The sequence below is a fragment of the Drosophila melanogaster genome, chromosome 3R (assembly GCF_000001215.4).
Source record: "Drosophila melanogaster chromosome 3R".
Classification (NCBI taxonomy): domain Eukaryota; kingdom Metazoa; phylum Arthropoda; class Insecta; order Diptera; family Drosophilidae; genus Drosophila; species Drosophila melanogaster.
The window spans coordinates 8673928-8698465 of NT_033777.3; the positions used below are offsets into that span (position 1 = coordinate 8673928).

At 43.5% G+C, this 24538-nt stretch overlaps 7 protein-coding genes and 1 long non-coding RNA gene across 10 annotated transcripts; 3 read left to right on the forward strand and 5 right to left on the reverse strand.

Annotated features, from left to right (window-relative positions):
• Positions 1–181: 181 nt before the first annotated feature.
• On the forward strand, positions 182–1269 carry mRpL19 (mitochondrial ribosomal protein L19). The gene is made up of 2 exons (NM_079560.5): positions 182–323; positions 376–1269. The coding sequence occupies exons 1-2, from the start codon at positions 260–262 to the stop codon at positions 1230–1232; spliced, it is 921 nt and encodes a 306-aa protein (NP_524284.1). The 5' UTR covers positions 182–259; the 3' UTR covers positions 1233–1269.
• Positions 1270–1355: 86 nt separating this feature from the next.
• Positions 1356–2686, reverse strand: Unc50 (Unc50 RNA binding protein). Its single transcript, NM_141556.5, has 3 exons — positions 2261–2686; positions 1646–2005; positions 1356–1590 (listed from the first exon to the last, which is right to left on the reverse strand). Exons 1-3 carry the CDS (start codon positions 2589–2591, stop codon positions 1454–1456), a joined length of 828 nt encoding a protein of 275 aa, NP_649813.1. The 5' UTR covers positions 2592–2686; the 3' UTR covers positions 1356–1453.
• A 301-nt stretch (positions 2687–2987) lies between these two features.
• On the forward strand, positions 2988–4306 carry CG8043 (uncharacterized protein). Its single transcript, NM_141557.2, has 2 exons — positions 2988–3120; positions 3186–4306. Exon 2 carries the CDS (start codon positions 3187–3189, stop codon positions 4231–4233), a length of 1047 nt encoding a protein of 348 aa, NP_649814.1. The 5' UTR covers positions 2988–3120; position 3186; the 3' UTR covers positions 4234–4306.
• On the forward strand, positions 2988–5028 carry CG11755 (uncharacterized protein). 2 transcript variants are annotated; one of them, NM_001275452.1, is made up of 2 exons: positions 2988–3120; positions 4346–5028. In NM_001275452.1, exon 2 carries the CDS (start codon positions 4358–4360, stop codon positions 4820–4822), a length of 465 nt encoding a protein of 154 aa, NP_001262381.1. In that variant the 5' UTR covers positions 2988–3120; positions 4346–4357; the 3' UTR covers positions 4823–5028. The 2 variants fall into 2 exon arrangements, with proteins under 2 accessions (NP_001262381.1, NP_649815.1); NM_141558.2 differs by lacking the exon at positions 2988–3120 and having other exon boundaries at positions 4216–5028.
• On the reverse strand, positions 5027–6107 carry CG33325 (uncharacterized protein; the record flags this gene model as incomplete). Its single annotated transcript, NM_206460.3, has 3 exons — positions 6024–6107; positions 5933–5958; positions 5027–5881 (listed from the first exon to the last, which is right to left on the reverse strand). Exons 1-3 carry the CDS (start codon positions 6082–6084, stop codon positions 5027–5029), a joined length of 942 nt encoding a protein of 313 aa, NP_996182.2. The 5' UTR covers positions 6085–6107.
• A 3543-nt stretch (positions 6108–9650) lies between these two features.
• lncRNA:CR44937 (long non-coding RNA:CR44937) lies at positions 9651–12260 on the reverse strand. The gene is made up of 2 exons (NR_125118.1): positions 12227–12260; positions 9651–10071 (listed from the first exon to the last, which is right to left on the reverse strand). It is a non-coding gene; the product is annotated as a long non-coding RNA:CR44937 (long non-coding RNA).
• Positions 10866–11249, reverse strand: CG44227 (uncharacterized protein). Its single transcript, NM_001275453.1, has one exon. It carries the CDS (start codon positions 11095–11097, stop codon positions 10936–10938), a length of 162 nt encoding a protein of 53 aa, NP_001262382.1. The 5' UTR covers positions 11098–11249; the 3' UTR covers positions 10866–10935.
• A 4792-nt stretch (positions 12261–17052) lies between the features above and the next one.
• hb (hunchback) lies at positions 17053–23895 on the reverse strand. Of its 2 annotated transcripts, none has more exons than NM_169233.2 (2): positions 20529–20673; positions 17053–20245 (listed from the first exon to the last, which is right to left on the reverse strand). In NM_169233.2, exon 2 carries the CDS (start codon positions 20225–20227, stop codon positions 17951–17953), a length of 2277 nt encoding a protein of 758 aa, NP_731267.1. In that variant the 5' UTR covers positions 20228–20245; positions 20529–20673; the 3' UTR covers positions 17053–17950. The 2 variants fall into 2 exon arrangements, with proteins under 2 accessions (NP_731267.1, NP_731268.1); NM_169234.2 differs by lacking the exon at positions 20529–20673 and adding an exon at positions 23399–23895 and having other exon boundaries at positions 17562–20245.
• Positions 23896–24538: the final 643 nt, after the last annotated feature.

A 24538-nucleotide genomic window follows, 5' to 3' on the forward strand; every position in this document is an offset into this window, starting at 1 on the left:
GAAATAAAGATAAGATGAGAAAATGAATAAAATTATAAATTTTTTAAATTTAAGCATACTGCATACTTTTTTAATTTACAAATTTTTAATATTTTTCTAAAAAAAATCGGAGCTTAAAACTAACAAGTTGGCAGTACCCTTCCAATTATAAAGGGTTATCGATAACTCTGCTGTAGCTATCGGTGCTGCCAGCTGATTATAGTGCGGCATGATTATCTAAACATCAATTTGTTTCAGCCGATCCCGAAAACTATTCAAAATGAACTTAAGCACAAGAGTTATGCTGAATAGGTTGACACAGCAGTGTGTCTACAAGCGGATTGGTAAGGAGAGACGTTTTATCTTGTGCCACACATTCAGGAAACGTATTTTCAGTGACCTTCTCCACCAAAACTGCGGAACATGTAATTGAAAATCAGGAGGAACAGAAGAAAGAGGCTCCGCCAACCACGCCGACTTCACCGGTGAACCGGAAGACAATCATTCCGGCCAATTATCGGTTTGTTTACCCAGAATTCCTGCCCGATCCGAAGGTGGAGTGGCGCAACCTCGTGCGCGAGAAGCTGGAGCGACTGGACATGCTGGATCGCCGCAAACAGATCGACCTGCCCGAGTTCTACGTTGGATCTGTGCTTGCGGTGACAAGTTCGGATCCCCATGCCGCTGGCAAAACCAGTCGATTTGTGGGTATCTGTATCAATAGGGATCGCTGTGGACTGCGCGCCCGTTTCATTCTTCGCAACGTGATTGATCACCAGGGAATGGAGGTGGTCTACGAGCTGTATGATCCTACCATCCTAAAGATCGAGGTGTTGCGGCTAGAGAAGCGACTGGATGACAGTCTTTTCTACCTGCGGGACGCTCTTCCGGAGTACAGTACTTTTGATGAGAACATGGAGGCCGAGCCGCTCGAGGAGGGTGCTCCGGTGCCGGTGAACGACATTAAGGTGGTGCTCCGTCCGCGTCCATGGCTGGAGCGCTGGGAACGACAGAATCTGCGTGGTGTGGCCAACATCGATGAGTATCTAAAAGACAAGCATCGCCTGTCGGCGGCCAAGGTGCAGAAACCATGGGAGAAGTACGACATGATGAAGGACTACCGCAGCTCGATTCCCGAGGAGGAGCAGACGGAGATCTTCGCCGAGGTGCACACGGAACTGCACGCCCTGGAGCTGCAGCGAAAACGCAACAAGCGCAAGCGCACTTTCATTAAGCCCAAGCAGCTGGCGTAATTGCATTTGTTGTTCATTTTTTAGAATAAAAATATCGAAAAAATGTTGTTTTATAGTTTTCCACGATTTTACTTTATAAAGATGGTTTTATCATCGAAAAAATGACTGAGGCTGCAATAATATGGTTTGGATAACGCTAAATTAATTAGTTTATTAGTCATAATTGTAGTATAGTGGCTTAGCAACTAAACGCAGAATAATTTACAACGCACATTGCATTACTAATATACGCGATACTTGTAGAAATTGACAAAGGATATCGTTGCGTTCCAACCAATAATTGTGACGACCAGAAACAGTAGAAAGATGATGGGCAGGGCGATGAGAATGATGCGGGTGTTTTTCAGATGGGGAATGCCTGCAGGAGGAAAGCTTTTTAATTCGAGAACTTGATGATGCATTTAATAACTTACAATTGTATCCCAGAAATGTGATGTACACATAATAGCCCATGCCCATCAACCAAAAGGTGTTGCCCAGAAATCGCGAGATGAACCACGTTTGGCTGATCAGCCAGTTGTAGAAGAACAGCTGGATGAAGTGCAGCAGCATCAGTGGCGGAAAGAAGGCATTTAGATGGACATCGAAGGCATAGCCCCACTCGATATCCGGCTCCAGGCTATTTGTGCGCAGATACCGATTCGTCACCGCCCAGAAGAACGAGGCTATTATGATGCCCACGAAAATACAGTCCACGAATACCACATAGAATATGAACGAGATGCTCTGCCAGAAAGACAGTCCCAGCACATACGCAAAGCCCAGGGAGGTGACTGTTGAAAGATACATACATTATTAGACGGCCTTTTTTTGATTAGTTCTAACAGGTTGTTTCTATATAAGGCTGGAGTACAATAGTAATCTTATTGGACACTGATGAAATTCGTTAACTTTAAGCTTTTAACTAGATATAAGCAGAAGAGAAGTTATTAGTGCCCAACTGTAGATATGGTACAAGATGACAACAGATGCAGATGGGATCTCCCTCCTCCCTTTTGGAGTGTGAATGCTTGGGCATTAGAACTCACCACATAGGCAGACGACCAGGAGGACCAGAAAGGCCGGATCGTCGCGGGCGAACTGTGACTTGGTCTGTTTCCGGTAGTTGAAGTTCCGGTACACCTTTTGGGGCGCCACAAAGAGGTAGAGCATCTGCCACAGGGCAAACTCGAAGTCCATTTGATTGAACTTGAGCAGACGTCGCAGGTATTTGTAGCTCTTGGTGGTCGCCGAGAGGCAGTCCCTCCGGTGGTTGGCGGGTGGCGGTAATGGCGAATGGAGACGCGAGGCACTCGAGTAGCCGGAAACCACCGACGGCGTCGGCGATTGTGTATACTTAACGTGGCTATATTGAGTCATTTTGTTTTGTTTAAAACAAATTTCTTGTGTTTTCAGCAGAGTGGCTGCGCCCTCAGCGCCAAGAAATACCGATTTTCCCCGTATAAAGTGCTAAAATAAGCCAAAGAAAACAAGATGATGTGGTGTCACGATAAGAAACAGCTGATTGGCGATGGGAGCGTGAGAGAATTTCGCGGCTAGAAACAATCGGCAAGTGCCATTAAAAATATACCGTAAAATATATTCATTTAAATTTACAGTACTTTTTACATTCTTAGAGAAAATAAAATTGTAAGTATACAGACATATTTCACACGAATTTTATTGCATATGCAAGTGTAAGATATTCAGTGATATTTAACTATTCCACCACAATTCGTGTCACGTAAAAAAGAAGTCCAATCGCTCATCTCCAAACGAACTGTCAATTCCAAATGTTATGAACCGGGTGCCAAAAAATCAGTTCCTTGCTCGACTTTGTTTTGAGTACCAAATTTAAGTTTCTGCTGCTAGATATATCGAATAAGTTTAATCAAATTTCCAGCACAAGGTAAGAGCGATTTCCGTTGGCATTTCCAGTACCAATTGCAGGCAACAGATGCCTCCATTTTGCAGCATGAATAGATGTTCGAATCCGTGGTTTCTGCGCGCCGTGCGCCATCACATACGTAATCTCCACGAGATGAGGATTCCATACGCCCGTCCGGTGGGCCCAAATCAGCGCAATTTCACGTTGGAGCCGCTGGGAAATCGAGAACTCATCCGTGTCCACGGGGCCGAGGTGGTGCCATTCCTGCAGGGTCTTGCGACCAACGATGTGGCCCGGATTCAGTCGCCGGGGGGTCCTGCCTCAATGTACGCCCATTTTCTCAACAAGGCGGGCAGGCTGCTGTACGACACCATCTTGTACCGCACCAACAACCCGGAAACCATCCTTGTTGAGTGCGATCGGGAGGCTTCCTCGGACTTCCGACGCCATCTTCGCACCTACCGCGTTCGCAGGCGCATTGAGGTCGACAGTGTAGACGACGAGTATACCCCTTGGGTTATGTTTAACCTCAAGGACGCTTCGGAGGCTGTACCCAATCCACATCCAGACTTATTTGTGTCTCCCGACCCGAGGCTGCATGTCCTTGGCACTCGCATCCTGGCCCCCACCGACATGGACTGGTCCAAGCTGTCCAAATGTTTTGCTGACTTCGGTACCGCCACAGCAGCCTCCTCCGACAATAGTTATCAACTGCTGCGCTACAAGCAAGGAGTGGGCGAGGGCTGCTCGGAACTGACACCGGGCAAATGTTTTCCCCTCGAAGCGAATGCGGATTACCTGCATGGCGTGAGCTTCCACAAGGGCTGCTATGTGGGCCAGGAGCTAACTGCCCGCGTCCATCATTCGGGCGTGATCCGCAAGCGATACATGCCCATCCGGTTGACGGCCCCAATTGATGTGGGTTCCAGCCAGGACGTAACTTCTTTGGCTGGAGCGAAACTTGGACGCGTCTTTGGCTTTGCGCACAAGCATGGTATTGCACTGCTGCGCATCGAGAAGGTTCTCAACGGCCGTCCTGAGTTGATGATCGATGGCGAGCGCTGTTATGTTGAACGTCCAGAATGGTGGCCGGAGGATTTGCCTGGAAAGCGTCGCATGGCTTTCGCTGAGTGACTTACGAACTGATTTGACCAAATATTGTTATCATACTATTGTTATAAGTGTAGTAAATGTATATAGTCCTCGTATAAGTTGCACAGTCTGTGTTTTTCTATTGGTCTTTTAGAAAATCTCAGACATGGATCCCGATGACGACCTCGTCCTGGAGAATGAGGCAGAGGAAATTGAACGGTTACAGCTTCCCGAGGAGCTTAAAAAGCCCATTGATCCCGAGGAAGAGGATGAACGAGTAGCACGCATCGAATTCAATTGTTCTGGCTGTGAAATGCACGAGATGGTCCATTATTTTGGACGGAAACCGCCCTTTGCTCTAGGAGTCATATACCCAGAGGACAACTACGTGATGCGAGATCCTTTCCAACCACCTCCACCTCGTTGGCAGTCAAAGCCGGAATACTATATCGCAATGGGGACTAAGTGCTCCATCTGCTCCAAGACGGTGTGCAAGGATCCTGGCTGCAGTTTCTACTATACAGCCTCTTTTTGCTTGCCTTGTGGCAAGGAAGAATTAAAAAACTGGCCACCTGAGGCTCAAGCTCGAATAAGAAAACAAATGTCTGTCAGTCAAGGCAGGCAAACATAAATTAGTCTTTAAATATAAAACAGTAGTATGTAAAAATTATCTAAATAAGCAGTGAAAGAGCTATTGGCTAGAAAGGATACATTTTAAACTTTATTCAATAATGGAAACTCGCACTTATTCAAGTGCGGTTGATTGTATTGTTTGTATTGTATGCTTTCTAATGCTTAAATATTATTGCAAAGTAAAATAAAACCAATCTGAAGTTTACAATGTTAAATCATTCATTGCCAAGAACAATTTTATTTGATTATTGAGACAAGTCTTTACATAGTTCGTAGCGACCAAACTGTTGTGCTTTTTCTGCGTAGTTTCAAACATTGCGCGTCCCAGTTCTTTTTTCAAGCGAATTAGATCGACCCTGCACGGATTTGTCTCATGCGGAATTTGTTTCTCGAATTCTGCAATTCGGTGTGCCAATGCTTTGTCCAAAATGGCCCGATCTTCGTCATATTTTTTGAATGCGGCTAATGCGTTCTTTTTAAATGTTTGCTCTTCGCTGTTTATGGCCATAAAAAGGTTCCATATTTTCTCGTCGAAATCCCGATACGTCTTTTTTCCCCACGGACGTGTCCTGTATTTGGCCAAAACTTTTAGAATCTCTGTATCGTAGTTATCGGGCCTGGCAGTCGATGAAGTTGGCGCGATGAAAATTTTTTGCACTTCAACATTTTCGCACTCTGGACCCGGATGATTCAATATTTCCAATTTCATGAGGTTGGATTGACTGAAACTGCCAATGAGTTGCACTTGCTGATTGGCAAAGAAGATGCGACACGTTGGCATAAGGTTTTCCATCTTCTGAAGTCTTTCCGCAACTTGTAGCTTCTTAAAGATTTCCCTTTCGAGTTCTAATCGGATTTGATTGTAAACTGTAAAGTCGGTGTAGACATCAATTTTGGTAGCTATTTCATACATGCTTAAGTTTAGAGCAACTAAAACTGTTTGGAAATTCTTTTCGAACTCTGCATTTTTTTCTGCCAGCAACGGTCTTTTGTGAAAAGTTGAATTTATCTCCTTCAGCAGGGCAGTGTACATTGCATCGGTCTTGGCCAGAGATTCCTTGGAAAAACCTTACATATTATAAATGGCAATTAGAAGTTTGAACCTTACCAGGTCTGAAATTTCTCCTTTTCCATCTTCAGCGAGCACAAAATTGTTTAACCATCTTCATAAACTTAGGTAGATATACATATGTACTTACCAACCTCCTTAAGGAGCCTTGCTAAAACTATAATTCCAATTATTTGAGCACAGATCTTCATTGGTCTAACCACCAGCAATGTTTAAGATCCACTGATAGCTGGCTAAGTTAGTTAGAAATAAGCTTATGGTGTAAAATATAATTTGAATTGACACGAGTAATTCGATTCGCGGGATTCAGTGTGTGTTCTCTTACATGACAGTGGTGCAATGAAAGTAAAAGTATGATACTAATTCTTGCTTTTTTTTCAATAGCGCTGCAATAAATTAGGGTATTACATGTGTAAAAAGTATCAGACTGCGCCTAAAGTCGCGCAAAACATACGTTAAACACCCACAATTAAGGGTCAGTTCAATGGAATCCGATCGTTCCAGCTGCATGTCCCACAATTAAGGCATCATTCAAGGCATTTTCGTGCCAAGGAAACCCCTAGTCGATGATCAACAACGATATGCTAGATCAAAGGTCGCCTATGGGCAATTTATGGCACGGTGTCCAAGCAATTGCACAGAGAGACAAAAAAAAAAAAACAAAAAACAATCTTTATCACATTTATTGCAATGCCCCAGCTCTTTTGTCAACGATCCCGATGGCGAGGGACAAAGGGCAAAGCGGGTGCCAAAATGGGAAAAGGTCAGAAGATGACCCGAAGGATGCGAGCAAAGGACACAAAAGGAGCAACGCGCGCGCTTCTCTCAACTCGCATCTTTGAGGTCGCCTTAGAGGTCAAGTTAGACCCGAATGCGGAAAACTCCTGGGGTTCTGAAATCAAAGGAAACTTATCTCAAAAGATATTCACTCAATCTGTAACGATCTCAACTCAAAGTGAGTTGAGTTTTTAGATAGGGGTGGATTTATGTTGTATGAGGATCCATCGAGATATAGATTTTCTTAGTTTTGAGTAGCACTCTCTTTTACTCACTTTTTGAGTGGCCAAAGAAAGAACAACATCCACTTGGGCGATGGCCATCGATCCTTGTCCACGCAGGACATTTCCGGATTGCATTCAATTGTCATCCTGCAACAATTGCGCTTTTCTCTGGATTCTCCATTTGTTTGTCTTCTTCCGATTGCCTGTCACATTTTCTTACTTCTATTGGTTTTTTAGCTCATGTTACCTTCTTTGTCCACATCATTGTTTTAAAACTGAATACGGCCAAGATAAATGGCCAAAATTGGCCATCCCAGCAGCAGCAGACGTCTCCTCTTTTGGCGCCCATAAAAATTAAACAAAAATTAAGCGCAAACATGAGAATTCTGTCACATAAATTGTAAGCCAGCCTGCACCTTGCCGCCGACTATTTTTAGTCCTTGGGGCAGCTGTGTTGGGTTCGCGTCCCTTCTTTATTACCCGACTTACACCAAAATTAGTCCATCTGCAATTGAGTTATGCGCTGCCGAGGCTGCCGCTTGATTAACACATGTCCTGGAAGATGCGGGCGTGGCAAACAAGCACCTCCGACGGCAACCCAGATTTCCAATCCTAATCCATGACCATGTCGGGTACGATGTTCAGTAGTCGCCGCCTATATGTTCGTGCTTCGTTTGTTGATGCTCTTAACTCATTCATTATGAATTGGAGGTGTTAAATGTGCCACATGCGTCATGTGCTGCGGCTGCTGCTGCAATATCATGTGTTCCCGATGGATGCAACCAAGAAAATATGAAAATATTTCTTTTAATAATTTAAAATTAATATAATAGAAGTTAAACTTTTCATTTATTGCTTATGTACATATTTTACTTCTAATTTCTTCGAATTAACAAAGGTGTATAAATTGTATGTGGTAAATTCGGCATTATTCACCATTTTCCATGCATCATTCAAAGATACTTTTTCATTCGCTTCAGCTTTTCTCCGCTTTCCATTCATCCGACCGTTGGGAAGAAAGATGAATTGAGTATTTGTCAAATAGACGATGGTGACCCCCGACTTCCAAACCAAACGTTACACCCACGAGCAGGCACCAATGATTCATCATGCGCCGTACAAAATGCCACAAGATTGTGATCGTGGACGTGGGGAAATCATGGGAACAACAATCGTTACAAAACACTGAATCAATCATAAGACGCGCAAATCCTCAAGGAAATCGAACAATGGCGCGCAGATTGAAATCGGGATGAGGTTCGGGTCGAAGGGCAAGGAATTGAGAGGGCGAAGGACGAAGGACTCGGTCGCAGGGTGAGGCAATGTTGCGCGTGCGTAGCGCACGCTCCCCTTGAATGTTTACGCCATTACGCTCGGAAAATCAGGAGCCCAAGGAGAAGGCAAGGAAATGAGCCTATTATGATGCCTTGAGTCCCGACCCCCGACCCTTTGGGTGACCCCGATTTTTCCGAGACGTCGGTCCCGGAAAACACAAATCTTACGCGCCAACACGCGACATTCAGATTTTTTCGAACGGGTCGCTCGGCATTTGACTTCGGGTTGATCCCATGGAGTCCTTTCGCTTCTCTTTCCCCCAAAATCAAATGATATTCTTATGTCTGCGCTCCTTTGGGATTTAAGGGTCGGAATTTGTTTGCTTTCCCGGGAAGCGAGAGCCTTCAGAGCATTCAAATGAGTTGAGCTCCTTGGGCGATATTTGTGTTTAGTGTGATCTTTAGCAGCTTGACATCTGCCCTGGCTCCCGACTGGCGAGTTATGGAGTCATGCCCTAATTTCTGGTAGTTCTTGGTTAATTTTTCAGACGGGGAAATTTGTAATGCTCCAAAGAAAAGGGGGCTCCGCACACTCTTTCAGCAGCTGCTAAAATCAAATCTCCATCCATGAGTTATCATTTTGAGTTGCTTAAAAACAGTCATATTAGATGCAGGCTACTGAGATCCTGCTTGGATATAAAAATAATCCAAGTTCAAAGAAGAAAGTCCTTTCTCTCGACTCCTTAAGCTAAATGTCAGCTCGAATTTAACGCCAATTGCACGCCCCTGGAAAAGAAAGCCGAATAAGAATGGATCTTAAGAGACATGTATCAGAGCTGGCCCATCGGATGATCGGACTCTGATTTCATGGCTGTCTGCTTGGAAGGACCAATTAGCCCAGATAAAAAACATCACTTCTCCTAATCCTGTCGGCGTGTGATTGGCCTCAGAAATGGCAAAGCTGCAAAAGAATGGATGAATGGACGGGACGCATGGTTGACTGGGAAATCTAGAATTCTGATTGAGCACTCAGATTGAGATCGCTGGCAATATGAAAATGTCACGCTTATCGCCAGGGAAACCTGAACGGACCGGTCCGATCTGTTGTGGTTTGGCGGAAAGGAAGCGAAGTTGATGCCTCACCCGGCAGTCCGATTTTGTCCTCATCATCGTCGCCTTTGACTGGAGGCCTCAATGCGGAATGTTTTTGTAGTCGCCGGCCGCTGGCTGTCAGTCAGCTGAGGCCAAACCGGATGAAACTCGAAAGTAATAACAATATACGCACATGTATCCTGTGCCAGGATATTGCCGTACACGCAAAGAAATGCAAGTTAAGAAATTAAATAACTAAAAGATATACTTCATACAAAGGCATTTGTTCAAGATATACTCGTATAATGGTATATCTAGAAACTTATAATTTACTAGCTTATTATTTTTGCAGATTCGTGCCTATTTTTCTTCAAGTGTATTAAAAAGAGGGAAAAAGAAGTGAAAAGATTTGCCGAAGTCCCTAAATGAGATGCAGGCGTGCCTCGTACTTCTCCCACTCCTCGAATATCCTTCTCAGGACCTCAACCACCTTTCGCCTCTATATATGTAGTATATACTTCGACTGCTACTCCTACTCCCGACCGATCCGATCGATCCTGACCGCGTGCGTGGCCATTGTCCTGACAGCCGCTATTTGAATGACATTTGAATTTTGTGCATTTCCATCCGCTCGCCGCTTTTCAATTGTTGGGCTCTTCTATGTTCGTCAATCGACGAGTCCTGCGATCGCAGCCAGGATCAGTATTTGATGTGATGAATTCATTATGCAAACAATGGTGCAGTGATGCAGCCTGCAGCAGATGAGGGCCGAAGTATGCCAAGAGATCTAGGAATTGCTTACTACTGATCCCTGAAAAGAGAAAAGTTGTATTCCATTCAGATTATTTATATTTGATTTTCAGTGTGCATTTTATCTGCATTTACCATGCAATAGTAGTTAACAATTCATATGCAATAAAAACTGTCTTTAATATATATAAGATTATATATAAGATTATATATAAGATTATATATAAGATTATATATAAGATTATAATTACTCAATAAGGACTGCTACAATAAATCCCAAGGCTGATAAAAAACACTCCCTTTGAAAAAAAATCACACATTTCCCACAGCAAACCACGCCCCTCAAAAACTCTCCTTATTATCCAACTTCCGATTAAGTCAATTACATAATAATGGCTTCATTTCGAGCATCCGATACACCAATTACCATGTCAACTTTTTTGTTCTGCCCTTATTTTTTACCCTCCCCAAAAAACGATAAGGGACTCACCCCATATGCATATCGCATGGATAAAAAAAACGTGCCCTCCTGTTAAGTGGCGCTAAAAATCAAATTAAGGGTGTTTACCTAACGACCCCTCGATTACGGAATAGCCTAAAAAATATTCGAAAGGGAGCAACAGGCGAGGCATCCGAGGATCCGGAGGGGAAACAATGAAAAAACGGAAGTTGTTTTCCCTTCCCATTTTTTTTTATGTATTTTATGAAGTGTTGCCTTTTTATTGGTGGTTAATTTGAGAGCTCGTACTCGATGCTTGACGAGGGTAAAACCCCATGGCGATGATGAGAACGATGATGCAACAGGCGAGAGATAAAAAGATACAATGAAAAAAGGGTTCCGATGGATGATGTTTTATTTATTTTCGGAAAACACACATTCGGGTTATTCATGTCGGATTGCCCAAAATGCGTTGAAAGGGTATAATCACGTTTTCTCGTCTCCTCGGCACTTTTTCAAGTTCAATGACAAAGATCTTGTGGTGCCACACGCCCAAAGAGCATCTAATCCCCTCGCGGTGATTGGCCCCGCCGAAAGACAAAAGGGGAGAATAGTCCTAGGGGGGCATCCAAAAATAAATGAAAACATTTCGGGCACTTTTCAAAAGGGTGCACTCGCCTTGATTTCATTTTGTTTTTATTACGCCCTCCAAATTGCGCCGAAAGCCGATGAGAGGGGCTAGATTTTGGGGACTGGAGTGCGACACTTTTAAAAATAAAACCAACAAATGGTTATGAAGTGTGCGGCTGAGCACGAGGGATAAAATGGAGTTTGAGACTGGGAAAAGGGTGAGTTTTCGTCACCAGGGAAAACTTCAAAATGGCGAAGCGAGTCAAAGGGAAAGTTAATTGAAACCAAAGGAGTGAGAGAGTGGAAAATTTCTGGAAGGCTACTAAAACTACATTATTTCAATTTTAATTTCTATTCTAATTACTTGATACCAATACTAATTTATAAGAATTTAAATTTGGCTTGAACAAGTGAAGCTAAGATGCTTTAACTAAGGAAATCAATCGGATATACATATTTCTACATCAATGATTGATTAGTTATTTCTATATATTCCGCCAAATAATATTTTTCTTTGAAATTATTAACTGAAAAGCAGCTGTTCAAATTAGCAACATTTGGAACCCTCAGAGTAACCACCAAAAGAAAAACCACATAATGGAAAAGGGTTCACCATTGATGCTGAAATTTTAACACCTTTTATTCAGTTGTTACTCCCTTGGTTTTTGCCAAGAGCAAAAATTATTGCAATTTTTCCAGAGAAAAGTAAGAGGGAAATCAGTTCCCCTCTTTTTCCAAAAAGCAAAACGACATCCTTTTTGTCAGCCACAATGACCAGCTGAAAAATGCAAGTAAACCCTTGGCAAATCGAAGCAGTAATTTTGCCTCTTCACTTTGCCAAATATGTAGCAGTCGCACACATCGAAAATTATTGATGGATGTCAGTTGAGCACCTGCAGGGAGAAAGGGGGAAATAAAGTGGGGGGGAGGGCAGCTGAAAAACGAGAGTGAATCATGCAATTGCCAGATGTCCTTAATCGAGGACACAAGCCAACTAGGCGGAGGGAGGACTCTGGCCTGTCTAGAACTTGATTCCTCGGTGGACAAGTAACGGAAACTCGAGACCCATATCCGCCCATCTAGCATCCAAGTGCTGACAACTTGCATCGGGAGTATCGTTTAGCACCTGTAGACCGTTGATACTCACCCATCCTTCGTCCTTCGTCCTGATACTGATACATCATCCTCGGGGTCTCCTAATTGCTCACATTACACTCCATCTCTCCACAGCTGACATTTGCACTTCGAATTCGGCACAAAGGACCAATAAGTCGATTTAGCGAAACCAAATACAGACGATTCCCAGATTCCAAATCTTTTCAAAGGGCACAAAACAAACACATGTTGCTAAAAAAGTATCTCTTACAAAAAGAATAGTAGGAAAACCTTGCCTTACCTGTTTTTTATTCACATGTCGAGTTCATCCCTCAACCTCCTTCCCATAAAGAAAAAAAAAGAATATCGATCCATTGAAACTATTTGCCAAATGGTTCTTTCCATTTTAGTTTTCTATTCGGTTCCTCTTTTTTTTTTTTTGCAACCCTCTATGAGGTGGTGGTGGTTTGCTATCCGTACCCACCCCGTATTCCAATATCGGGTAGTTTGGATTTCGATTTTTTGTTTTTTGCTCGTTTTTGAGGAGTGTTTTTTTGTGTGTGATATTTTTATTGGTGGTAATCGCATTTTTTGCGTGAAATTTCCTCTATTCGGATTGTGTAATAGGCGTTGCTTTGACTTTTTGGCCACGATTTGATTGGTTTTGATGGCTCGATTAGGGAGGATTACCATCGCTTTCAAGGGGAAAATTTTCAATAAAAAATTGCATATAGGGTCTACGTCGAATGCATATGAGCTATCTTATATAATTTGTTCTTTTTTTCTTTTTGCCGTTCTTATTATGGAGTTAATACAGAATAAGAGAGCCTTCATATATTGTATGTTTTGATTGAGTCAGTCATTTAATAATTAGTATTATCAGACGCTATAACTAATATCAATTAGAGTCTGCCCCCTGATTGAATCTTTCACTTTACCCTTCCAGAATTTGGGACTCTCCCAGGCATCTATGATTTCACTGTTCTCTTGACCATGGCATCTGGTGGATGTGTTTCGAGAGCAAACAGAAAGTAAAGGATGCCAAAATCGGGAATTCAATCGACTGGCCCGCACCAAAAGTGGCATTGTTTGTAGCAAACTGACCAAACGAGTCCAGCGGCTGGACTTTCTATAGTGCAAATATGGTATGTGGCGGCAGGGTGCAGGACTCCTAGGACACGCGTAGAGTATCTGTGCAACCCCCACACTCACACACACACTCACACACATTCATAGCCAGTGAGGCACACGCTGTTGTCAACTTCCTTCTTTTTTCGGTCTCCTCATAACGGATGCTGGACATTATCGATGAAGTGGAATGGGAGTGGAAATGAAACTCTGGATGGTATTTCGTATTTGGTATAGAGCATTGGGTAGCCGGAGTCCGCTTGCATATATTTTTAACCTTTTGTTGTTTTTCGTTAACTAAAGTGCCATCAGGGGCAGATGTTTTTTTCCATCCCAGTCGGAGTTTTTCTCCCATATATATCTCCTCGTGTTTTTTTTTGTTTTTGTTTTTGTTACCCATCCATTTACATGCGGAGTGGACACGATGGACGCATTTTGTTTGCCGAACTGTAAAAATTGTTTTGTTACTTTCGCTGTTTGCTGTCGCGAGTTTTCCTTAGTTATCCGCTTTGTTTATTTCCCTATGGAACGGTGGGGTCCTTCATGGATCTCTTTCATGGTATCTATTCAGTGTATAGGATAAACCCCACCACCACCACTACCATCAACATCATTATTATCTTATAGATGTGCTTTAATTTTCTACAGTTTTGCATATTCATCAAGCAATTAGTTTTGGTTTTTGCCTTTGAATTGCAGTTGGAATTTTGTGGCTGAGTGGAATTGTTGTCGACTAGGATGATTAACTATCATGGTGGGCATACATAATGGCAGTTGAATGGATATTTAAGTTGGGGTTGCAGGGTGTTTTAAATGTGAATAAAACGAAAATCATCATTTTTTAACGTACTTTCCGTACTCAGTAGGTCTCAGATGCAATAGAATCTGAATATTTTGTATTCAAGCAGCACATATAATAACTAACTTAACTTAACTAATTTTCTTATTGTATCACTTGTTTATAAATTTATTAATTTTAAATTGAATAATAGTATCTTTAAGATACTCGCCACGCGTCTCAGTAGATCTGTCGTAATTCACCGTCAGACAAACACATAAATTGGTCGACTGCCAAAACTCAGATGGTCAGCACATCCTTGGTGCTCGTTAGCAGCGTTGACCACTTAAGGATTCGCTACACCCACCTCAATCTCGCAGGACGAACGCGGGCCGGTCAGCTGTTGGACGAGGTGAAAGGATGGTCTCCCTTTCCCTCCCTGGCATTCTAGGCATAATTCCAGAGAATTGCTGTTTACTGAAATAAATTATCGGGTGTTCAACAAATCCTTAAGGTGGCTCGCACATGACGTCACGCTTGAGACATCGAAAGGATCGCCGCTGATAATTAACCCACACACAGATGCTGGCCCTGGTCCCTTGATCCGGGTACCCGACTGATCCGATCCCATCTCATTCCTGCCCAGTCCTGGCGATTTTCATAATTAAAATGCGTAAAGTTGTGGAAAAAAGTAGCCGGCGAGTTTCGATCCCTGGATGTGGGCGCCGGCTTTTACTGATGCAATCAACAGCTCATCAAAGGATGCTGACTTTGCGGGGTGGATTGCTAATCATGGGATCGCATCGGATCCTGCATGTGGCCATTGGGCACCCCGGACGCCGTCTAATCAACCAAACACCCACAACATGTCGCCCTGTTACCCCCCGAGTATATTACTATATATTTTTGGGTGAGTGGAAACCCTTGTTAACCCCTTTCCCCTTTTTCAATATTTGCTATTTTGGTTTTGTGTTATTTTTGGTGGCAGAGCTGCTAAAAATGGCCACCATATCGTGCACCGTTGGCACCAAAAACTCAATCCGTAACCCACACCAAATCCGAATCACATCCCCCATCCCAAAATGGCGAAGTCGAAGGTGGTGGTTAAACATAAATACCCTATTTATGGCGTTGCTTAGCCCTGTGGGATATATGTACATACATGTGACCAAGCGACTATTATTTGTATATACACTGAGGGAAAATTTATGAAATACTCTAGATCACAGCCCTTTTTAGCTGAGTATTAAAGAAATAATCCAAGTTCCATCATATGTACGAGTATGCTGTAATACTACAAAACTTAAGTAATTCTATCGTTTAATAAAATATATTTAAGATAACAAATCGTATGATTTATAAAACGTTTAATATAATAACTAACTAACTAGCTTAGGAAGTTTTGTTCTTATTTCCAAGTGCACATAATTCTCCAGACTTAGCTAGCTTTGATAATTGCCGATTGAGTTGGGGCAGTGGTAAAAGCCCAAATTATGTATTGTGAAAGTGTGCCATACGCGTGTCCTGCTGATCAATCAGTGTTGGGGGAGTCAAAAGGTGAGTCAATAGCTGGGAAAGGAGGATGGCAAGAGCAGCTGCATTCAGGACATAGGAGAAGGGACCCGGTACCCTAACACGACCAAAATTACACCTTTCAAATGGTCAGCAGGCCGGGCAATTGAACTATTTGAAGAACTCGCAGGACACAAAGTGGCCAGGACTCTCCACCTACTCTTCTGCATTTTTGTTTTTTTGTCTATTCGCAAACAATGACGGGCAGCAGGAAGAAGGGAGATGCTACAAAGCCACAAGCTGAGATAAGAACCGAGGAACAAAACCAGAAACTAGGGATCGTTAGCTCAAATGAGGACAATGCGGCAGGGACTCCTTCGTTATCGATAAACATCTTTCGCTTGCGGCGGCCACAAGCCAAGAGTTTATCCGGTACAAAGGGCAAATTGCCAACCTAACTTCGCTTAAATGAACAAGGATGTGCAGATCCTTCTGGCTTGAGGCTTTAATCTAAGGGGATATGCAAAATCTAATTTGCGATAAGATCAGACGCCTTAAACCATCATCTTGGCCCCGCACTCACCCTTGACTCCCAACGAAATTAATTTCGTCCATAAATATCAATTATTGGTGGAATGATTTAATGAGGAAAAACGGCATTTAAACGAAATTTACATGGAATTAACATCTAGAGAAGTGCATTCCTTCAACCACCAATCAGATGCAGCTTGGAGAAAACTATTTTTATAGAACTGACTTTCCACTCGAGACCCGAAAATTGAAGGAATTTCCCCTTATCCACGCGCCATTTGGCTGAAGTGCGTTGGACGCATGCGCGCCAACCCCAAAAAAAATTCCAAGGATCGATCCCAAGTGATCCCGGATTGCAGAAGGAGTCCCCTTGCTGCGTCATCTTCCTGCCACTCCTCCTCCGGCTCCTTCAGCGCGTGCTCATGAGTTTTTCATTATTATATAATGCCCCTCTCATATGCAATGCGAATTGTGCGTTTTCACGCAAAACGTCAATAATCCATCAAAATTCGATGCATTGAAATATGAAGGAAGAAAGCAGGAGCTTGTCCAATTTGTTGGGTTGCGCCCGCACACAAATTCTGTATTGTATATTATTCCTTTTCATCTAATAACTTGGGTATTTAGCACATGATGGAGCAGTTCTTCAATTGAAAAGAAGATGCATACATACTTACAATTTTCCCAATATATTCAGTTGCTTTTTTGGTGAGGGTGATCGCTTGCGATAAATCATGTTTAAAGATCGCGTGTTGACAGTTCCATTGGTCAGTACTTGGCCATATGGTTGGATAAGGGATATATTATAATATGCTGGGGTTCTGTTGAAGAAAGTTAAAGGAATCTCCAGGATATGTATGAGTGTTCATAGTACAACGCACTAAATAAAACACCATATATAATAATGAAAGCTAAAGTCATAGTCAGGTATAATAATAATAATATCTTCATCTTTATTATGTTATTGCATAAAAACATTTCGTGGGCAAATATCTTAGACTAGTTTAATTTACTTAAAATGGGATTTATCAAGGATTACACTGGGCTCACATCTTAAGTCTCGAAATTCGTTTCATGACCTCGACTTAGATTTTATGGGGTAAATACTAATTTTGATCCGTTGCTCAGATTTCGCGCATCTTAGCTACTCTTTAAAAATCTCTAAATTTGTACTTCTTCTTTCGTCAGTTTCAGTTGCATCGAAAATATTGTCATTATTGCCAAAAGGTTAACAACAAAAAAAAAAAGCGAAAAACTTGTGAAATTATATTGAATAATTGGATTTATTTGATTTGATTTCGTTCGATTCGAATTCGCTTTCAACTAACAAAATACTGAGAGAATAATATCAGAGAAAGAACTGAGTGTTATGCGCATATACGAATATGTTAGGTTAAATAAGACTAATTAATTATTTTAGAAAACATACTCATTATGTATATGTTATAAACTATATTTTATTAATTTGACTTTGGACTGTTGGTATTGTTTGGTTGTTTCGCTTGACTCAACTTACAAATTAGATTTAACTTAGGCTTATGTTTCTCCATGCATTTATGATAGTTTTTAAACCGTTTTCAGGGTTTTTAGTCGATTTCGAAAATACAAGAGTGTATAGGAGACAGATTGAAAGGTGGCTACAGTTCAATACAGTTAGGATAGTTAGATAAACTTAGGTCTAGAATTAGCGGCTTAATTGGCTTATGTACAATTTTCGACAACAAAATAATGTTTGGAAAACTTATGCTACGAATATATACAATTCTGGACAACGATTATATGATAATAGTGATAAATAATAATAACAAGGTGATGGTGATGGGGAACTTAGGAGTGAGCATTCCTGGCCATGTGAACGAAGAGGCCGACGGGTCCGTCGCACTTCTCGCCGCACATGTTGCACTTGAACACATCGTCGCAGCTGTGGTAGCCCATGTGAATGGTGTAGAGCACGGCGTCCTTGAAGAAGATATCACAGTACTTGCACTCGTAGATGGCACCCGCCGCCGCCGGAGTTCCGGATGGAGGAGCTGCAACCGCTGAGGTGGTTCCATTGCTGCTGGAATTGCTGCTGCTGTTGCCGTTGCTATTGCTGCTGGCATTGGAGCTGTTCCCCGAGCTGGACGCCGTCGAACTGGCACTGGTATTGGCCTGCGGCACATGGGCCGTCTCCATCGACTCATCTGCCGAACTGGTGCCCGAGCAGTGCTCCTCGGGCATGGGTTTGCGTCCGGCAATGGGCGAGGATGCAGTTGGCATGGGTGTGCTGGGTACTTTCAGTTGCTCGGGAGATGTCATGGCCTCCGATCGCAGTTGTAACAGGGTGTCCAGCTTGAGGACGCGTCCCTTGCGTCTCGAGGCATTCGAGCTGCTCATCAGAGGCGTGGCCTCCTCCTCCACCTTGAGATTCATGGCCAGCGGCTGCTGCGGTTGTTGCTGCTGCTCATCCTCCTTCACTGGCGTTCCTTGGGACAGATCCATGGCAGAGTCCACTGACTTACGCTCGTACTCATCGTCCTGCTCCTCCTCCTCATTGTCGCTCTGCTGCTGGTTCTGTTGCTGCAGTTGCTCTCGCATTCTTGGCGACAATTGGGCCAAGACAGCGGCCTGTTGTTGGGCGGCCAGCATCTGGAGATTGAGGTTCCAGTAGGGGAAGAAGGCCATGTTGCGGTTCTGCTGCAGAAGGCTGGCCAGAGGAGGCAGAAGATTGGCTGGACTGGGCAAGCTGGGCGTCTGTTCCACACTGGCCACACTCTTGGCAGGAGAGGCGGGCAGCGGGAGCACTGGAGATGCCGCCGGAGGAGCGGAGTTGCCTTGAACCAGAGGGAATCCTTGCAGGGCGGCACTCAGCTGAGATGTGGCGACTGGCTGAGCTGGCTGAGATTGCTGTTGCTGCGGAGCGACAGCTGCAACATTTGACTTCCGGCTGCCGCTGCCACTTCCTCCACTGGCAATCGGTCCACCATTCTTGCTCTTCGGACCACGACGCGTGCCGTAAACATCGATGACCAACGAGGGATTCGGGGTGCCATCCTCGTCCAAAACCATGCCGGGCTTGTGACCATACTTGCGCAGATGCAGCTTGAAGCTGTGGCAATACTTGGTGGCGTAATCACAATCCGCACAACGGTACTGATACACAGAACTGTGCGACTTGCGGTGCGAGTTTAGCATGGATTTGTTGACACACGTGTAGCTGCATTTGTCGCACTGGAAGGGCTTTTGGTTCTTGTGCTTCCGGATATGGTACTCCAAGTGGTGCTTGAACTCGGTGACGAACGGGCACTTCGGGCACTGCAGGATCTTGTCTGGTTTCATGTGGGTGCGGGTGTGCGCCCAGAAGTCCACCTTGGTGATGGCCACCACGCCGCAGGTCTTGCACTTGTAGTTCTTCATCTTGCCGTGCGAATTGTAGATGGGCATCCGGATGTTGGTATCATCGTCCTCGGACTCGGCCATGTACTTCATGTCCTCGCTGGAGTTCGACATCTGATCGTGCTCCTTCTCCGGCTCAATATTCGACTGACTCGACTTGGCCGGCGACTTAGGCGGTGTGACATCCATGGGTGGTGTTAGTGCCTGCAACTTCTCGCTGCTGCCAGTGGCAACTGCAACGGGCGCAATTGTGGAGGCAGATGTGGGCGTGGGCTGCGGACTGGGTCGCAGATTGCCGCCATAGAAGTGCTGCATGGGATTGGGCAGACCAGGTGGCGTCAGCGGATTGAATCCACCCATCAGATGGTGATGGTGATGATGTTGCTGCTGGGCTGCCTGGAAATGCTGCTGGTACTGCTGTTGCTGCAGCAACTGTTGCTGCAAGTTAGCATCGTAATGCTGCAGGCTGTTTTGATCGTTTTGGCTGGGTGATGGGGTCATGGCGCACAGGGTATCCATGGGTTGCTGCTGAAGCTGCTGCTGCTGCTGCTTGAGGAACTGTTCCAGGTGATTGGTCGAGGGAATGGGCGATTGGCGCGGACTGCTGGCCACGCTATTCCCGTCGAGATGATGACCTGGCTCCTGTTTGATATTTGCCGCGAACATGCTGTTGTACCAGGCGTTGTGCTGCTCGTAGTTGGTCGTGGCTGTCGTCTCCCAGTTCTGCATCTTGGCGGCTCTAGACGGCTGTAATGGATAAGAAAACAGAGAGAGTGGGGTTAGTGGGCATATTCATTTATTCATTCATGCACTGCGCCTGCGTCGAGTTTTTTCCTCTTTTTTTCCGCTTGTTTTTCATTTTATTTTTCCTCGCTTTTATTTTTTTTTTCTCTTTTTTTGGTGTGCTTGCGGCACCACCCCTAACAAAAAATACGTCAGGGGTGGCTGGGCGGCACCCACCCCCTGAAGGCGATTTGAGTGATTTTGTGTTCAAAATGGAGACACTTGGTAATGGCTAACAATATCCTACCGTTTCGTGGCCGCTCAGTGCGTATGATTGCGATTGTATCGAAGTATATTCCAAATTTGTCGGGATTTTCGTAAGGATTTGCAAGTATATTATTGGTGCTGCTTCTGTTGTGTTGTCGCAGTGGTAACAAACTCGTGACTGACTGAACAATTGCAACAGGCATTAGTTTATATATCGCTCAGGTAGACGGATGCACGCGTCAAGGGATTAGATGGGCAGAGGTGACGGGAAGTCAGGTACAGGTCGCGGATCGGTCGGGAATCGAGGATCACGGATCGCGGATTGAGGATTGCGCTCTTGATCCATTCTGGATTAGAGCAGAAACAAAAAATTATGCGCACTTGGATTTGGATGATCCGGGAGCTTAGCGGATGGCCAGCTTAGCAGCGAGCTGCGAATTTTCCACCGGTTTTCTATGGGGATTACGTTGGTCAGGAGTCGACAGCAGGAGTAGGCAGCTAGCGTGGGCAGTTTCGTAGTTAATAATAAAAAGTAAAAAGGATTGCGGGACTTAACTAAATTAACGGATCAGAACTGCTTACACCTGCGGGAAAACTCTAAGGACCAACTAAACTATATGCATAATATGTGCAGTATAATTATTACACACCCATTTGAAAAACATTTTCCTGACAACAATTTTCCGCCAGACATTTCACTTTGATTTGCGTAGTTTTTCTAATAATTCTCGCATTAAAATTGCTTGTTGCCTATATTTTTTCCATTTCCAATTTCACACTGAAAAATTGTGCAGTTGCTGCATTTTTGGCTAATTGTTTGTGCTTTCAAGTAAATATTATTAAAAACGCAAAACGGGAAAAAGGGGCATTTACGGAATATTATTATGGGAGGATGGTGCTGTGCTATCTGGCAGCTAAAATATCTACAATACTTAGGCATAATTGATGGTTCAGGAAACAGAAAGTGCACCACACAAAATGAAGCTTAGCATATTTATTTAAATTCGCTTTTGTGGATATTTTTAAAGAAAGCCAAAATTAATTGCTCGGCAAGTGTGTTAGTGTGTGTGCGCACTATGAAACAAAGAGAATTTTCGCCTTTCGTCTGGGCTTTTTTGTGCCATGCCCAACAACAGCAACAAAGCCAAACTAAAGGCCAAGTGTAAAATTAATATTACGCCGGGCAGGGGCATGGGCCAAGGGGGCAGGGGTGGGGGCATGGGGACCATGCAGTGGGGGTTAGTGGCGTGGTGTGGCCACAACGAGTGCAGCCAGGCAACCGAAACTGCAAAAGTAAACTAAACATGTGCTAGTCGTTTTTGGTGCCTCCCCCCCCACCCCAACACCGCCCCCTTTTTAACCCTCTAAAAATATCATGAAAATGGCAAAAATGGAAAAATTCGAAAACGCAGAAAATGCGCCACACAAAAAATGTTTTTGTTGAAAAATCCGTACAAAAAGCAAGCCAAGAGCAGGATATGCCTGCTTGTTTGCAGGCGTATATAAAATATATGTATGTATGCGTATACATATGTGTAGTTGCAACCGTTATGTTGTTGGCTTAGAACAACTTGTTGTTTTTTGGAGCTGCATTCGTTTAGGGAAAACTGCACTGCTGCTGCTGACTGAAGTGATTCAATGTCATTTGCGGTTTATAAATATATCCCGTATAATATGTGCATATTTATTTTTATGCGCCTAACAAAGCCCCATTTGTTTGAAATGCGCTCAGTTCTTTTTGTCGGCAAACATTAAAACTGTCGGATGACAATCAATTCTGCAAAAGATCGTGCAATAATGATTCCCATCATCATCCTAAACAAAAAAAAAAAACAAAGCCTGCGAGCGTCACATAGGTGTATTCATTATATTTGAAATGCATTTTGGCAAGTGCCGAACTATTTGCCATTAAAAAATTGCCACGTTGACTTTGAATTATAGTTCGATGTCTAAATTTAAATTATTAAAAAAGAAAAGTCGAAAATGCATTTGCCGAAAGAAGAGCGAAAAGAAATGCTAAAAATTGAAGGGGTTATTTGGGGGGCAGGAAGGCGAAAAAAAAACAACATGAAAGTCGACATGTAAACAAATAAAATTAGCTGTCAGGCGTAGAGGGGGGCGTGGCCAGGGGCGTTGCTTAGGAGGAGCAAATGAGGAGGGGGGGGGGTCGGTTGGGGGTTGGATATACGCTGCAGTTCTAGGCAAAAACAGACAGAGCGGGCAAAAAACAAGTTCACCCGAAGATCGGCCAAAAGCCAGACAGATTTTAAAATATTGTTTTAGAATTTTTGCCATTTGCATTTTTAGCAATGATTTACCACTCTGTGTGGTTGTGTGTGTGCATGTGTGTGAGATCTCTTGTTTGTGTTCCTAAGGTTAGACAGAAAAAGAAGCACTCGATTACAAACAACAAGAAGAGAACAAGAAAATGTGCAGAACTAGAAGAAAGTTGAGTACTTGGGATTAAAGGTGATTATGACATAGAATAAGCAAATTGGTTATCAGTCATCAGATTAGCATGAATTAATAAAGTAAAATACATTAAGCATAGTGCATAATAGCATATAAACGAACTATTTAAATCTGTTTCTTTTGAAAGTATATCACATGATGAATTATAATTAAACAACTATATATCGAATATATTCTATAAAAAAAAACAGATTTCGTATCAATTGAGAACTAAATTAAAATTTACAGGGCGTATGTAAATCCTCACAAAAACTGTGTATATTCTGGATACCCCAACATTTTGGCATTTGCTCCCGCAAAAGCGATTTGTAATTCTTGTTTATTTGTTTATCCGCGGAAAGCTTTTGCGAATTTCTACCTCCATGTGTTTTTTACGATTTATTGGAGGTCGAATGCAGTGTATAACTAGGATATTGGATGGTACGCCCAGTTACTTACCTTGCGGACAGTCCAAGTGCAATTCTGCGGGAGAATTTGGAAACGGGAACCGGGAGCAGGAGCAGGAGCACGTAAGTTTTCGCTTTTCGCTCGCGGACTCTCTCTTTCCCACTCTCTCGCTTGACCGCGGCACGGTTACCGTTAGACCAACACGCACAGTGCGTGCGAGGGGGAGCGGCGATGTGGGGGCTCCTTGCTCTTCGTTTTTGTCTATTTTTTGGGCCTCGCTTTTTAGCTTGCTTTTGTGCTTTCTTTTTCGCGGAATTCGCGCATGTGCGGGATGTGGTCTTTGCCAAAAAATAAGTTTTCGGGACAAAAGTCTTTTTGCAATTGGTTATCTTTTAGCACAAGCACGAAGTTTAATTGTATTTAATGGCAATATTTGTTTTGATAGCAGTTACGTTTCGTCCTTTGGATGTTTGGTTATTTTTGTATTTCAGTGGCTGCCTGTCAATGCTGGCGACTTTCGTTTTCGGGACTCGGAGCACAACTGACCAAACTCACGCTCAGCGGGCTCTTCTAATAGCTGAAAATCTCCTCACTGCTCCTCACAACAGTGCACTCGCCAAAAAAGAACTCAAATCTAAAATCTCAATTGCAAAGCAAAAACAAATGCCAGAAGTGCAACAACACAAAGGCGCACGAGAGCCGTTACACGGAGAAGCAGAAATCGAAATGAGAGAGCAGCCGGAGAGCATCAACAACGTAACGACGAAACTCACTCAAAACGGATACGGATGCTAGCTGTAAATCTGAGTGACTTTCCCCATCCCCAAAAGCAATAACTAAACAGCATCCCCTTCGTGGCGTTCGCTCTTTCACTCACTCACCCACTCTCTCGCTCTGACTCGCTCATTTTATCCTTTTGCATTTTCTGGCGCTGCATTTTGGCCGAATGCAGCTGCCTTTTTGGCTCTTTGCCGTTTTTTGGCATCTCCGCTTCACTATTGATTATTGATTTCTGGCCCAAAAGTGAGAGAGCGGAAATGGAGGAAGATGGGGGGCCTTCGCCAATTGTTTTTTGGGCAACTTTAAGCCCAGACACATTAACAACTTAGCCAACTGCAATTGGGACGATGGAAGTTTGGGCCGAGGAGATTCCTTGTTGCTTTAACACATTTTCCTGTTGCTGTGCGTGTT